The sequence below is a fragment of the Palaemon carinicauda genome, chromosome 37 (genome assembly GCF_036898095.1).
Source record: "Palaemon carinicauda isolate YSFRI2023 chromosome 37, ASM3689809v2, whole genome shotgun sequence".
Classification (NCBI taxonomy): Eukaryota; Metazoa; Arthropoda; class Malacostraca; order Decapoda; family Palaemonidae; genus Palaemon; species Palaemon carinicauda.
This window is the reverse complement of record NC_090761.1, coordinates 63,129,761-63,146,362: the sequence shown is the minus strand read 5'-3', so window position 1 is coordinate 63,146,362 and position 16,602 is coordinate 63,129,761. Positions and strand designations below refer to the sequence as shown.

Genomic DNA, 16,602 nt, shown 5'->3' with positions numbered 1-16,602 from the left:
ACCAATCCCCTACAGCATCACAGTCAACCTGTCCGCCTTTTCGGGGCATATGCTACAAGTGTCGTCAGCCTGGACACATCAGGGCCGAGTGTCCTTTAAATGGGTAAAATCCAGCATAATGGGGCATATGCTGGGTGCCGACAGGGAGCGCCCCGTCATTGACCGGTTGGTTAGCCCATCTTGTGAAGTAGATGTTTCCGTAGAAGGCGAGGATGTTACTGCATTACTCGACTCTGGATCCATGCTGAGCACCATATCTCATCAGTTTCAGCAACAGCTTGGTTTGGAGGTATATTCCCTGGAAGAATTGCTTCGGGTGAAGATTGCTGATGGAACCATCCTTAAGTATCTCGGTTATGTTGAAGTCAGCCTTCGATTTCCGGACCTAGATCTTAGTCTCGATACCTTAATGCTCGTGGTCCCCAACACTGAATATCATCGTCAAGTACCTGTTCTCGTAGGTACGAACATATTGAGCCGATGTGAAGCAGACTGCAAGGGACCTACTCGTCTGGACAGGTTATCCGCTCCCTGGAAGATGGCATTCAAGGCCATGGTGAAACAACAAACCATTACATCGACTGTTCAGAGTTTGGGCTCTGTAAGGACCACCAGGCCCATCGTCATCCCTGCTGGGGGTCGCCGATTGGTTCATGGTGTTAGTCGGTTCAGTGTACTGTCCGCACCTACCTTAGTGGCAATAGAAGATCCATCCCGATCGTCTCTCCCTGGCGGTTTGGTGGTGACCCCAGCCATAACCATGGTGGAGCCTGGGGCTTCTACCAGCCGGATTCCTGTGGAAATCATTAACTTTTCCAGCAAGGAGGTGACCATCTGCCCGAAGACAGTGTTGTGCGAGTTGCATAATGTAGACCTGGTGCAGCAATCCGTTGCGCCTACTCCTGGTTCCCAACCGGCGCCGTCTACAGCAGTGGATCGTGGTGCAAAAATGGATGATGAAGCATTTTTGGCCAAGTTTGACCTATCACAGCATTTGTCTCCAGACCAGGTAGCCCAAGCTCGGAGGATGATCCAGAATTGGAAGTCAATGTTTTCGCTGCACAACCTGGACCTTGGGCATACACAACATGTACAGCACCAAATCAACTTGAAGGATGATCAACCCTTTAAAGAGTGACATCGGCGCATCCCCCCAGCCATGGTTGATGAGGTCCGTAAGCATATCCAGGAGATGCTTGATCTTGGTGTTATTTGCGAGTCTAAGAGTCCCTACTCATCTAATGTAGTGCTCATCCGTAAAAAGGACAAGTCGCTTCGTTTCTGTCTGGACTTGCGAAAGCTCAACTCCTTAACCATCAGGGATTCTTATGCCTTGCCACGCATCGATGACACGCTCGACAACCTGCATGGTGCCAAGTGGTTTAGTACTTTGGACTTGAAAAGTGGGTACTGACTAGTAGAGTTGGCCGAGGAAGACAAGCACAAGACTGCATTCACCGTTGGTAACCTGGGGTTCTGGGAGTGTAACGGGATGCCATTTGGTCTCACAAATGCACCAGCTACCTTTCAACGACTTATGGAGCATTGTATGGGTGACTTGTACCTCACGTATTGTCTACTGTATCTCGACGACATCATCGTTTATTCGTCTACGTTTGAGGAACACCTGGTCAGGCTGGAAGCTGTGTTTGAACGCTTGCAGCAGGCTGGTTTAAAGCTCAAACCCTCAAAGTGTCATCTCTTTGCCCGGGAGATCAAGTACCTTGGTCATGTAGTGTCCGAGAGGGGTATCCACACAGATCCCGAGAAGATCAGCAGTGTTCAGTCCTGGCCCATTCCGAAGTCTGTGAAGGATGTCCAGAGTTTCCTTGGATTTGTCGGCTATTACCGTCGTTTTGAGCAAGACTTCGCCCGTATTGCTCGTCCGCTGCATCGGCTGACAGAAGGCCCAGTTATAAAGGTCCATGGTGGGAAAACTCGGAAACCACCTGCCTCATTCCATTGGAAGGAAGAGCACCAGAAGGCTTTTGAAGAGTTAATCGCCCGTGTTACTTCCGCGCCACTGTTGGGGTTTGCTGACTACAAGCAGCCATTTATTCTCCATACCGACGCCAGTTCTGAGGGCTTAGGGGCAATCCTCTATCAACAGCAGGAAGGTCGGGAACGCGTCATTGCTTATGCCTCTCGTGGATTGAGGAACTCCGAGAAGAACTACCCTGCACACAAGTTAGAGTTTCTCGCCTTAAAATGGGCCGTCTGTGAAAAGTTTCATGACTACTTGTATGGAGCCCAATTCACTGCCTATACAGACAACAACCCTCTCACGTATGTCCTCAGTTCTGCCAAGCTTGATGCCACTGGACATCGCTGGGTTGCTCAGTTGGCCAATTACAATTTCTCAATCGTGTATCGGAGCGGCAAAACTAACGTGGATGCTGATGCCCTATCTCGTATCCAGTGGCCAAGTTCCATTTGTCAAAAGGTGTCCAGTCCAGTTGTTAATGCCGTATTTGGTTCTGTCCAAGAGGATGTTCCAGTTGTGGAGTCAATCTGCTGTTCTCAACAGTGCCAGGTATCTAGCCTGCCCGCGGATGGTCTCCATAGTATGACCAAGGAGGACTGGAGGTAGGCCCAGAGAGAAGATCCCCATCTCGTGAAAGTCATCAGTCGGCTAGGAGAGAAGTCTTCAGAAAAATGTTCCTCAAACATTTTGGCAGTTAAGCAACTGATGAGGGAGAGAGATCATCTTGTCTTGGAAGATGGAATCTTGATCCGGAACACACTCGTCCATGGTTTGCCGAAGCGTCAGGTCGTACTTCCCAGTAAGTTTTACCAGTGGGCCTTGGAAGGATGTCATGACGAAGTTGGTCATCTCGGTCGTGGTCGAACACTCTCTCTTCTTCAAGACCGTTTCTTCTGGACTGGTATGTCAACAACAGTTGCTAATTACATCAAGGGATGCCTGCCTTGCGTCAGACGGAAGTCCGCCATCAACCAACGTGTTCCTTTGGTGAATATCAGCTCATCACAACCTCTGGAGTTAGTCTGCATGGATTATCTCAAGTTAGAGTCTTCGAAAGGTGGAGTGGAAAACATCCTTGTCATCACCGATCACTTTACAAAGTATGCCCAAGCCTATCCGTGCAAGAAGCAGACAGCATCAACCACAGCCAAGCTCCTGTTCAAAAACTTCATCTGTCATTATGGTTTCCCCCAAAGGCTACACTCAGATCAGGGTCGCAACTTCGAGTCCAGGGTGATTCAGTCACTCTGCAATCTGGCGGGTATCGGGAAAAGTCGTACCACACCGTATCGTCCTCAAGGGAACGGCCAGTGTGGACGTTTCAATCGCACACTCCTCGACATGATGGGTACGCTGAAGCCTGAACAAAAGAGGAATTGGAAGACACAGGTTGCATCATTGGTCCATGCATACAACTCTACCAAGCATGAAACAACAGGCTTTTCGCCTCATTATTTAATGTTCGGACAGTCACCGCGCCTCGCCGTAGATCTTCGCTTTGGTCTGGATGAGGTCCTGCATGCTCAAGGGGCAGCACAGTCCCAGAGAGACTACATCAGTTAATTGGAGAAGTCCCTCCAGAGTGCTTACGAGTTGGCATCAGCATATAGTACTGACAAGAAGGCCAAACAGAAGAAAAATTATGACCTGCATGCTCGTTCTGCTATTCTCAGGGAAGGAGATAAAGTCCTCATCAGGAATGTGGCCTTCACAGGGACCCACAAATTAGCGGATCGTTGGCAGCCAGATATTTACGTTGTCATCAGTCATCCCAACTCCGAAGTTCCCGTCTATGTTGTCCAGCCTGTAGACAAGAAGGGACCAAAGAAGACCCTACATCAGAACTTGCTGCTTCCCTTGAGCAGCGCAATAGAGTACCGGACAGATGACGACGTCTCAGTAGAGCGCAAAATAGCGGATAATTCATCTATGACCAGTGTAGATACTCCTGTAGCCAATATCACTGACTCATCAGATGATTCTGATGATTCAGAGTCTGGCATGCGGGTTCACCCTCGCCTCCGACCCGAGCCCATCCCTACTCCAAGAAAGCGTCCCATTCCAATGCCACGAAGTAGTCCACCTCAACCAGCAGAGCCAGTTATGGAGCCCCAGTTCCTGGTCCTGACGTCGTGCCAGATATTCGGTCTGCTCTGGAAGAGAGTGAGGAAGAAATTCAGGTATTTGAAGAACCAGTTATGCCAGCTGCTGATCCAGAGAGTTCAGAGGCTTCTTCCCAAGAGGAGCCCGAGGAAGCTGCTGCTCTAGGTTCTGAAGAACCTATTCCTCCCCCTCGTCGGTCAACTCGACAGCGCCGGGCTCCACGGTGGTTGCATCCCGAGGCATATGAGATGTCACATTCTGTGTATCCTTCAAGAGTTGCCAACAGGGTCAACATGCTGAGCAAGCTCGTCTGTGCTATTTTGGAGGAGCCCTAGTCTGATTAAACACTATTATGAACTCTGATTTGTACAGCTAATTTTGATATGTTACCAATTACTTAACCATGTGTCCATGTAATTAGGTACATACTCCTTTACAAATGTCGGGACGACATTTTCTCGAAAGGGGGGAGTATGTGACAGGAACAAATATAATGTGTTTGTGTTCATGTATGTATCTTCTTCGTCTTATTTAACTTGGTAGGTGTTTTAACAAGTCAATGGCAGTAAACCTCATTAAATCTCAGTTGGTGGGAAATGCTAAGTATCAATATATTACTTCAAATTTTATACCGTCCTCGTAACTATAGTTAAGACGAATTGATTAACTGCGGAGTACACCTCGTTAACAGGTTTTTGTTTACAGTAACCAAGCATGGTTACTGGCGAGAATTTGGAAAGACAAATCTTGGGATTCGGTCTTTGGTCCTCCCAGTGTTAACACGTAGCTCGGGCCAACACAGTCTCGAGGGCGTCTCTGCCTGGTGCCCCCAGGTTGTCAGGCTTTATGTTAGCCTACGCCATACTACGGTTATATATTGTGGAATACTTCCCAAATATTCTTTACAGGTTGGTACGAGTGTGTGCTTTGAGGTGTATTGTGAAATGTATGCATTCCGATTGGATTTCTATAATGTCCAACATTTAATCTATTATTAGTGATCCGTTTAATTGCCATTGTTAAATAGAACATTGCCATTGTTAAAATCCCTAATAGTCTGTGTCGAATGCTTTGCAGAACATATATCTTTAAACCTAATATAATATTGCTGAGGATAATTGTGATAACTATGCTATGCCATGTTGTAATATTCTAGTCACTAAAGTGTGTATATGTGTATCTATCTGACAATTTGTATATTATTGATTGTTTGTTTATCAGGTGGAGTTTTATGGAATAAACCCACGTCACATCCATCAGCGTTTAAACACTGAACTAATAAGAACCCACTCAGACGAATCGAGACGCTTATCCTACCGTCTATTACACAAATATACAGTGTAAACAATTACTGAGCAATTAACCCTTTTACCCCCGGGGTATTTGGAAATTTCCAACCCTTAACCCCCAGGGGGTTATTTTTTTCCCAGCACATTTTGCAGTATATTTTCTTTAAATTGCTCTAACAGCCTTAATTTTTGTCATAGAGAGGTCAGGTTGGTCTCATTCTCTTGGAAAATGCCTGAATTTTCTCAAAAAAATTATCAAAAAATATGAAAAACTAATTTTTATAGCATTTTTTTGCAAGGACGTACCGGTACGTCCATGGGGGTAAAGGGATGGCTTTTGTGAAACGTACCAGTACGTCCTTTGGGGGTAAAAGGGTTAATTATCTTATATGAATATCCTCTATATCGGATTAACAAAAACTTAATAGGATGTTCATATTGTAGCTACAGTGAAATGCGTTGAAATCATTCATCTATTAGTGTTTACATTTGAAGAACATAGAAGAGTTGTAAACCCTGTTGTGATTTATGGGCAGGTCTTAAGAAAGGTAAGGCAATTCTGTTATCCTGGACATGCATTGGACTGTGAATAGGTTGAGAAGGAAGAAAGAAAGTGACAACAGCATGGATTAAATGGAGCGATTGCCATACTATTCAGTATCTAATAAAAATGTTTGTTAAATACAGATCAAAGATTTGTTCATAAGGCTTGTACAACTCTAAGTAGAGTAGCAGCAATATGGGCATTGACAAAGAAAATGGGAGAAATTTTGATAAGCGTGTCCTTAGAATGTCAATATACAGTACTGTTTAGTAAGTCTTTGGGATACAACAGTTTCAACTTATATTTTAACATACAACACAGCCCACAAAGGAATTTTATTATTTTTTTTTTTAATTTGTCTTCCATGTGTTTTGTAATTCTAGTTATGTTTCTATGTCCTTAAGTGCATTTTATGTCCTACATTATGACTTTACTATTGCATTAGCAGTATATCAGTATGTAATGTATTTAGGTGTGTTGCAACTTGCACCAAAACTTGTTACAGCACATTGTAAAAGTGGATCTCTGCTGTAAACAGAGGACCTACTGTATTCCTAGCAAGAGTACTATGGGTAGATCATATTACGAACAATGGCTGAGAACTCAAAGATTGTGATGGTCTGGACATGAGATACAAATGGATGAGGAATAGTTAGTCCGAAAAACAGTAAATATGTAAGTAGTAGGGCAAAAACATGTTGGAAGACAGAGGAAATAATGGGAAAAGGTGATAGAGGAAGGCCAAGCCCTGATGGAATTGCAAATAAACAGACTAGATAGAAAGATATTCTAGAATATTTAATTTCCTGTCTAAAAGGAGGAGCCAGCATGAAAACATTTGATGGGATGATTTAATTGGAGTCAAGAATTTGGGATAAAAAGAAAGGTGCTGAGGCCTGTGAAGCCATTTAGTGCCACAGTGTAATTTGGGAAAACCCTCCAGTTACACTATGATGTTAAAGTTAGAGGTTAAACAGCAAGATAAGAAAGTTGGAATAAAGGTAAAGTAAAAGGATATAAAGCAAGTGCAGCTAAGGGCCAAAGGAAGGCTGTGAAGACCCACCTGAGGTGCACTGATGGCACTCTTCCCCTACAAAGGATAAGGGTGATTATAATAGCAATGGGTAAAAAGAACATTATAACTCAAGGTATGAGGCCTCAACTTCCCTACACAGTGAAGATATAGGAACTTGCAAAGAAACTGAAAGAAATTCTGAAGAGGTGTGGCTACCCAATACCGAGATTCATGGCTGGAATTCCTTGGCTAGAGGATCATGTCAGCAATGAAGTAGTTAGCTGCAGAGATGTAACATATATAAGACAGAAAATATGACAAATTCGAAGATAATTTGTATTTTTCCTAACCATACAAACCTTAGCTATTTACATAGGGTTTACCTTTTAGCGCAGCTGAAATGACGAGCCAATAGTTTTAACGAGGGTTAATTACCCCCGCGCTAGTTAGCGGGGGGTGGGGAAGGGTAGCTTGCTACCCCTCCCCCCTCCACACACCGGTGACATGCTTCACTTCACTTAGAGGTAGGACTTGACTTGGGGGTCAGGGATGGCGGGCACATATGTGTAAATAGCTAAGGTTTGTATGGTTAGGAAAAATACAAATTATCTTCGAATTTGTCATTTGTTCCGTAACCGAAATACAAACCACGCTATTTACATAGGGTGACTTACCCCTTAGGAAGGGTAGAAAGTCCCCAGCCTTACTGACTTCGGCTTGCCCGGGGGCTCGATCCCTCAGTGAGCAGCACTAGAGAGAGGGAGCCCCTGTACCTCACAAGTTCCTAGCATCGCTAGGAACGAGTGGCCTACATAAGCAGTGTGAGGAAGAGAGTGACTCGTCCTATGAAGTTGACCTTGAGACCTTCAGATAGGAATTCTAGGATAGGACGTTCCCAATACCACCTCGTCAGGGTATGGGAGATGCAACAGTATTAAGCTTAATACTAAGAGCACAAAGAAGCATGGGTTACCTGCAGAGGTCGAGGTCAGCTATGCGAGGACCAGGATGCTGCTTCCCCAAGAGAGGGGAGAATGAAGAAAAAAGTAAGGGTCAGACATACTCTTTCATTCACGCAGACTAAGACCGGGTAACAACGCCCTCAACCTACTGCTACTTGTCCAAAAAGGAGCCTGAGGTTAGACCAGCTGTTGTGCAGCCACCACAGGGCCGATAGAAAACGTATCGAGGCTCCTGTGGGTCACGTCTTTCAGGTAGTAGGCTGTGAAGGTCGTTTGGCGCTTCCAGACCCCAGCTTGAAGTACCTGCGCCACAGAGAAGTTTCACTTGAAGGCCAGGGCTGTAGCAATACCCCTGACATCGTGGGCCCGAGGGCGACGTGACGGAGGAGGGTTAGGATTCAGGGCATGGTGGATAACCCTTCGAATCCAAGCTGAGATGGTGTTCCTGGTGACCCTCCTCTTAGTCCTGCCTGTGCTCACAAACAAAGCTCGCACTTGAAGACGGACTGCAGCCGTTCTCTTCAAGTAGTACCTCAGACACCTCACTGGACATAGTTGCGGCTGGTCTGGGTCGCTTGTTACAGAACGGAGACTCGCGATCCTGAAAGAGTCGAACCGAGGATCCGGCACTCCAGGATTCTGAGTCTAGGCAACAAACTCAGGGAAGAACCTGAACGTTACCTCCCCCCATCCCCTTGAATGGGCGATGTCGTACGAGAGACCATGAAGTTCACTAACCCGCTTGGCCGAAGCCAAGGCGAGTAGGAAAGCCATCTTCCAAGACAGGTGGCGATCTGAGGCCTGGCGTAATAGCTCGAAGGGAGGTCTCTTAAGAGACCTGAGGACTCGAACCACGTTCCAAGGAGGGGGTCTCACTTCCGACTGGGGGCAGGTAAGCTCATAGCTACGTATGAGTAAAGAGAGTTCTAGTAATGAAGAAATATCCACGCCCTTCAATCTGAAGGCCAAGCTTAAGGCTGAGCGATAGCCTTTCACTGCCGAGACAGAAAGGCGCATTTCTTCCCGCAGATACACGAGGAAGTCCGCTATTGCTGGAATAGTGGCATCGAGTGGAGAGATACCCCTTCCACGACACCAACCACAAAAGACTCTCCACTTTGCTTGGTAGACTCCCTCAGAGGACCTTCGCAGGTGCCGAGACATTCTCTCCGCAACCTGTTACGAAAAGCCTCTCTCTGCGAGGAGACGCTGGATAGTCTCCAGGCGTGAAGCCGAAGCGAGGCTACGGCCCTGTGAGGGACGCCGGAGTGGGGTTGTCTGAGAAGCTCGTGTCGTGGAGGAAGCTCCCTCGGGAGTTCCGTCAGGAGCTGCAGAAGGTCCGGAAACCATTCCGCGTGATGCCATAGCGGAGCTACCAGAGTCATCGAACAGTTGACCGATAGTCTGGTCCTGTTGAGCCCCCTTCTCATCAGACAGAACAGTAGGAAGGTGTACACGTCGATGTTGTCCCACCGTTGCTGGAAAGCATCTTGCCAGAGTGCCTTGGGATCCGGGACTGGGGAGCAGTACAGGGGCAGCTTGAAGTTCAAGGCTGTCGCGAACAAGTCCACAGTCGGGGAACCCCACAAAGTCAGGACTTTGTTGGCTATCTGAGGATCCAAAGACCACTCGGTACTCACTATCTGCGAAGCCCTGCTCAGACTGTCGGTGAGCACATTCCTCTTGCCAGGAATGAAGCGAGCTGATAGTGTTATCGAGTGGGTTTCGGTCCACCTCAGAGTCTCTACTGCAAGATGGGATAGCTGTTACGAAAAAGTGCCTCCCTGCTTGTTGATATAAGCCACTACCGTGGTGTTGTCGCTCATCACCACCACGGAGTGACCCGCCAGGGACCGTTGGAACTGCGGAAGAGCCAGAAAGACGGCCTTCAATTCTAGCAGGTTGATGTGTAGGTACTTTTCTGATTCTGACCAAAGGCCTGAGGCCCTCTGGTTCAGAACGTGCCTCCCCCACCCTTCTTTTGACGCGTCCGAAAACAGAGTCAATTCCGGGGGGAGGACGAGAACACTCACTCCCTTCCGCAGGTTCTCATCGACCAGCCACCACCGCAAGTCCGTCTGTTCCTCTCTTTCTCTTCAGCGTAGGAGAGACAGCCGTTGGTTTGTTACCCTGGTCGGCGAGTGCTGGTTTCATAACCCTCACTAACGCCCGTGCCAGAGGACCAAATCAAGTCTGTTGCTCCAAGGACACAGAGTCCGAAATCCTCGCTAAAGGGAAAGGAATCGGGCGATCCTTTGGAGTGGACACCACGGTACCTGCCTGAAAAGAAGGTGGGGAAGAATGATGTACTAACCTCTCCTCGTCCTACACTACCAACCTGTGTTTGGGTGGAGGTGATCCCGAGTGCCGTCTAGGAACACGCGTTCCTGCTGCTAACACCGGCTGCGGAATTCGCCGCGAACGATGGTCGCACGAGGGTGAATGGTCGCGCGGGAGGGCGATCGTGCGGGCGCGCAGGTGGATGATCGCGCGGGCACGCAGGCGAGTGGGCGCGAGGGTGGGCAGGTGAATGAACGCGTGTCCGAGGCGGCGAACGCAAGCGTTGGCGCGACGGCGAGGAAACGCGCTGCCGCGTGGGTGAGGAAGACCGCTGGCGATGTAGATCCACAGGCGATCGATGATGACCTGGTGAGCGCTGACGCGCAGGTTGACGATGGCGCGTTGTGGCATGTCGACGCGATGGCGAGCAGCATGCACAGGTGGGCGATCGCGCGATGGCGAGCAGCATGCGCAGGTGGGCGATCGCGCAATGGCGCGCAATGGCGAGCGATGGCGAGCAGCATTTGCAGGTGGGCGATCGCGCGATGGCGAGCTAGTAGCTGGCGAACCATGTTCCTTCAGAAGCGTTGGAGAACGTTGGCGCGCCGGCTGTAACACACGCGGAGAGACAGGTGATCGCTGACGCGTAGAACGCTGTTGAATAGTCGATACTAAAATCGCCTGTGCGCGCTGGCGAGCAGGTGAACGATGGCGAGCAGGTGATCGCTGGCGCGTAGGTGATCGCTGGCGAGCAGAAGGTCGACGCGTGTCCTGTGAAAGGACAGGTGGCGCGGCGAGGGCAGGTGGCGCGGCGCGTTCACGAGCAGGAACTGGAAGATCGCTGGCGCGTTGGCGAACATGTGCTTTTGACACACGAGCGGCACGATGTTGCATAGCCACAGGATCAGGCAGATGGTGAGCAGGGAGCTCAGCAGGAACTGTAGGATGGTCAGAGACCGCAGGGCGATGGTCCTCGAATGAGTGCTGACGCTCAGAAGAGAGCTGACGAGCAGGAGAGCGCTGGCGAGGAGGGCGAACATCAGGAGAGCGCCGACGAGCAGGAGATCGCCGACGAGCAGGAGATCGCCGACGAGCAGGAGAGCGCTGACGATCAGGAGAGCATTGACGAGCAGGAGAGCACCTGTGCGCTAGCACTGCTCGTGGAAGGGAAGGATCCCTTAGCCCCGAAGGGACCGTTGCCCGTCGGGTGACGAGTTCCCCAGAAGGCGAAGATCTGGCAGGAGTTGGTGAACGGTCTGCAGAGAGGTCCAAGGAAGACGGAGCTGTAGGTTGAGGCTGACGAGGAGAGTCCCCCTTGGAGGAAGAAGACCCAAAAAGGCGCCTCTTAACCCCCTTGTAAGGGGAAGGGAGGCCCTTGCGGCGTAGCGGACAGTGAGCCTTACGGCGGAGGCGGCCTCGGGGGAGATCGTCGGGACCATCGGTCCTCCGAAGGGGAGTCTTCGTCAAAGCACTTCCCTCAGAAGGAAGCTGAGCAGCAGCAGAGACCGAAGGACTCACTTCCCCCTTCGAAGGATGTACGGAAGGGGGAGGAGAGCCTTTAGCACCATCATCCGCAACAGCACCTACGGCGGATTGCCCAGCCACGTCGGAGGCCTCTTTCACCACGATGTCGACAATAGACAGAGGGTCTACCTCTGCTACCACCGGCGACTGCTTAACAGCGGCCCCCAACGAGACAAGGTCAATAAAAGCGACCCTTGAGGGCAAGCCCTTAAGCCCCAGGGACGACCAAATCTGTAAAAGATCATCATTGGTTAAGGCATTATCAATAACCTCCCCCGGAGGAGGAGGGGGAACCGCCTCGCTATGGGAGGCGACGCCCTCTCCCCCCACCCAAGGTCGGGAAACAGAACTAGGGCCTGCGCTACCACTCGGCCGACTCTCCTTAGGAGGCGGACGAGGGGGAGCTTCGGAGGAGGTTTTGGCGGCGGAAGAAGAGTCCCGAGAACCTTCCTCCTTCAAGGCTAACCCCGAAGGAGAACGGTCTCTCTTGGACTTCTTCTTACGCCGACGGCCAAACCTCTCCCACTGGGAGGCAGACCACTACCTGCACTCACAGCTCATGTTCTCCTGGTCACACTGTCGGCCCCGACATTGAGGGCAAAGGGTGTGCGGATCCGTAGTTACGTCCGACATGAAAGTCCCACAAGGACGACCGGCAACTCCAGGGCATGTACGCATTGTAAAGAAATAATAATGAAGGTCAACTTCCAACCAACACGCACGCTGTAAAGAAAAAGCAGAAAATTAAAGGCTGTCACGAGGATGATGAGCAGACACGTCTGATCACCGCCGAGCCAAAAGTGAAGTGAAGCAAGTCACCGGTGTGTGGAGGGGGGAGGGGTAGCAAGCTACCCTTCCCCACCCCCCGCTAACTAGCGCGGGGGTAATTAACCTTCGTTAAAACTATTGGCTCGTCATTTCAGCTGCGCTAAAAGGTAAACCCTATGTAAATAGCGTGGTTTGTATTTCGGTTACGGAACAAACTGAAATTATTACATACCTATCTTTATTTAGATTAATATGATTTGGGCATCTGATGAGGATAGTGAAGCAGTTTTTAAGAAAAATGTAGACATGAAATTGAAAAATAACTGATGATGGACTTAATATGGTAAATATATGTTAATCTAGCTAAACTGAGGTGTTATCCTTTAAAGCATAAGACACAGGTAGTAGGTTGACTGGCCAGATAGTACTATATTGGATCCATCTCACTGGTTACAGCTCATTTTTCCTTTGCCTACATATACAGTACACTGAATAGCCTGGCATATTCTTTCCACATTCTCCTCTGTCCTCATACACTTGACAAGACTGAGATTACCAAACAATATTTCTTCACTCAAGAGGTTAACCCTTGTACCCCCAAAGGACGTACTGGTACGTTTCACAAACCTCATCCCTTTACCCCATGGACGTACCAGTACGTTCTTGCAAAAAACTGCTATTTAATTTTTCTTTTACATATTTTTGATAATTTTTTGAGAAACTTCAAGAATTTTCCAAGAGAATGAGACCAACCTGACCTCTCTATGACAAAAATTAAGGCTGTTAGAGCAATTTAAAAATAATATACTGCAAAATGTGCTTGAAAAAAAATTAACCCCTGGGGGTTAAGGGTTGGAAATTTCCAAATAGCCTGGGGGTAAAAGGGTTAACTACTGCACAACAGTTGTTCAGTAACTACTTTTATTTTGGTAAGGGTAGAAGAGACTCTTTGCTATGGTAAGCAGCTCTTCTAGAACGAGGACACTCCAAAATCTACCATTGTTCTCTAGTCTTGGGCAGTGCCATAGCCTCTGTACCATGGTTTTTCACTGTCTTGGGGTAGCATTCTCTTGCTTCAGAATACATTCGAGCACACTTTTCTATCTTATTTCTCTTTCCCTAGTTATTTGAAGTTTTTATAGTTTATATATAAAAGTTCTATGTTAATGTTGTTACTGTTTTTATATTCTATATTGTTCATTACTTCTTTTGTAATTTATTTCATTATTTCCTTTCCTCACTGGGCTATTTTTATCTGTTGGAGCCCTTGGGCTTATAGCATCCTGCTGTTCCAACTAGGGTTGTAGCTTAGCAAGTAATAATAATAATAATAATAACAATACCATACCGTGTACTAAGACACCTTCCCTATCTGATTTGGTTCTTGGTCTCCACCATGTCTCTTTCAGGATAAAGGGGAGAAGGGTGGAGTCCTTCATGCCAATCGACAGTGAGCGAACTATATCAGGTACAAGACCGAGCACCCATAAAGCAGGAGTACAAACTCATGTACTGTGTATCGTGTTTCAAGACACCTTTACTGTGTGGGTTGGTTCTCATTACCGAACAATCTTTCTCCCGCATAACATGGAGAGATCGTTCGGAGTCTCACATGATTTCTATCAATCCCCCATCCTTGAGTTTTTTTATGATATCTCCTTCTTAGACCCACAAGGCCGAGGACGAGGAAGAAGAACTAAAAGAGGAGGAGAAATTTACATGCTTCTTCCATACCAAGGTCTAGGAAACCAAAGACAAATCTCCCATGGAAGAAGAGGCCACAGGGACCTTTTCGAAAGAATCAGAGATCACAAACAGCATGTGCCACATCCTTCAATACCTACATAGGTGTAACAGGAGTCAGAAAGATACTGCAGTGGCATCCATTGAAGTCTTGGCAACGACAGAAGTTTGTCCCACTGACGGAGCACAAACGATACCCATGGAATGCAATTTATTTAGGTTCTAATTACTGCCAGTGTTGTACATTGAGAAACACTACTACTTGCACCTTTCTGACCATTAAGAATCATTTTATTAATAAAAAATTTGAGATTATTTTCATTATAGTTCAACCAGACCATAAATTCACATAAAATCCCAAAGTAGTAGCCAATGGAACTGTTTACAAGAGAAAAGTAAAAATGGAGCAAGACAAAGTAACAGAATTTTTTATAGGTTAGTGGAAAGAGACTAAATGGAGCAGATAAAATGTTGGGAACAGAATACAACATAGCCAAGGCCAAAAATAACAGTGAATGGCAAACACAAAAGTACAAAGAAATACAGAAAGCCATTATGGATACAGAGAGAGAGAGAGAGAGAGAGAGAGAGAGAGAGAGAGAGAGAGAGAGAGAGAGAGAAACTCTTAAATGTACAGAACACAATTTTAAAATAAATACTTACAAGCCCAATAACATGGTTTTGATGATGGCTATTTTCTGGCACAGTAACAATAAATCCTCTGATGCACGTTATGTCATTCATAGCTTTCAAGTCTTTCCTCAATATTCTTACAGTCTTGATTTCAGTCCACTTCGTATTTTTAGTGAGCTGTAAAAAAAAAAACAATAAAAGTTAACATTAAGAGGCCTAAAATAATCAACTTTTACCCTTACAGTAAAATTATAATTATCTTAATTCTATTAGGTCCAGCTGAGATGGTTTGTTGTGTTTATCTATATATATTAATAACATTTTAGGCCCGTTAAATAAAACCTCCTGTAAAATACGTAGCCTCTAGTCCAAAAATATTTTCACAAAAATATCTCCGGATAACTCTAACGGCATTTTCCTGCTAATGAAATACAGTATTTCATAATATCTACTTTAGATAACATTGCTGACCTATCTTCTGTGAAAACAGAACCATTGTTAGCTAGTGGGAGTTGGTTCACTTTATAACAAACCATACCTCATATTGTGGATATCGATATCTTTTACATATAGGCGGCATGTTATTTGGCATGCTAAATTGAGTACGAACATTTTTCATAAATAGTACTGTATTTTTGGGCTCAGCCATGTCGTCCTGATGGAAGGTTCCTTTAGACAGCTTTCTAAGGGATATTTGGATACAGTGATACTCCCAGAGAATTAACTACAAGTTCCCAGAATTCCAACTCCTGGCACAAGTATCCTTAATATAACTTTTAAGGATATCGCATAATATCAGGGGACGTATTTCTTGATACGACACATAGCAATCTTCACCTCGAATAGATTTTACGCTTTGAGGGGGAAGAGTGGCGAAAATGAAGGGGAGCCGTTATCAAGGTTACCCGGTGGATCCCCTCCCAGTACTACTACGGCGTATTTATTCCTTGTTGCATTTAAGCATTGATAGCCGCAGATAGAGTAGTTTCGGGTGGGGTCTTTCGTTACATAGTTGTATACTCCTTTTCAAACGAAGGGAAGGTCCATCAGGACGACATGGCCATATCACCCAAAAATAGATTTTTCGCTTTGCTCAAAATCCGTTTTTTGGGCTCAGCCATGTCGTCCTGATGGAAGTTTACCAGAGAATTACTTGAAAGTACTATATCTGTGGGTTTGTACAAGTGCCTTTACTTTGATTGAGTTCCTTATATGGTCTCCCAGACCTTACATATATGACATTACCGTTATTTGTCATATCCGCTAAGTTTGGAACTAACTTAGGGCTTCCTGCCCCCTGCAGGGAAATTGTCGATATCGACTATAAGGCGTCAAAGTTTGGATTCTGTAGGAACAATGTGGAACTGTTAAAGATTACCAGGTTGTTCTTTCAGAGGTTTTACTCTCAAGCATATATTTTAGGAAAATAAAAGGCTCTGGATCGTTTATTCGTATTCATGAAGGGCGAATAAGACGCAGATACATTTATAGATCTTTTATTTTTATAGATAAAATATAAAAATAAAAATAGGAAAATGTATCATAGAAAGAATCCTTGTAACATATCTACATCTCTGGATATATATCTTTAACCGGTAAGGGAAGAGAATATATATCTGTTAGTTCATTTGTAAATACCACCCACTATTAGATGTTGGATATGTTTCAACACTGTGTACAAATGTTCACACGGCACTGGTGTTATTGGTTAGATTACCTATATAGAACAGTCCAAAAATCACCATAGTGATTTTCAT

At 46.4% G+C, this 16,602-nt stretch overlaps 1 protein-coding gene across 1 annotated transcript in view; it reads right to left on the bottom strand.

The window, feature by feature from the left end:
• LOC137629159 (uncharacterized) overlaps nucleotides 1-16,602 on the bottom strand; it is a 55,372-nt gene that overhangs the window by 5,255 nt on the left and 33,515 nt on the right. Inside the window, exon 4 of the mRNA XM_068360421.1 lies at nucleotides 14,876-15,022. Coding sequence (XP_068216522.1) covers nucleotides 14,876-15,022 — 147 coding nt within the window. The remainder of the gene's footprint in view (nucleotides 1-14,875; nucleotides 15,023-16,602) is intronic.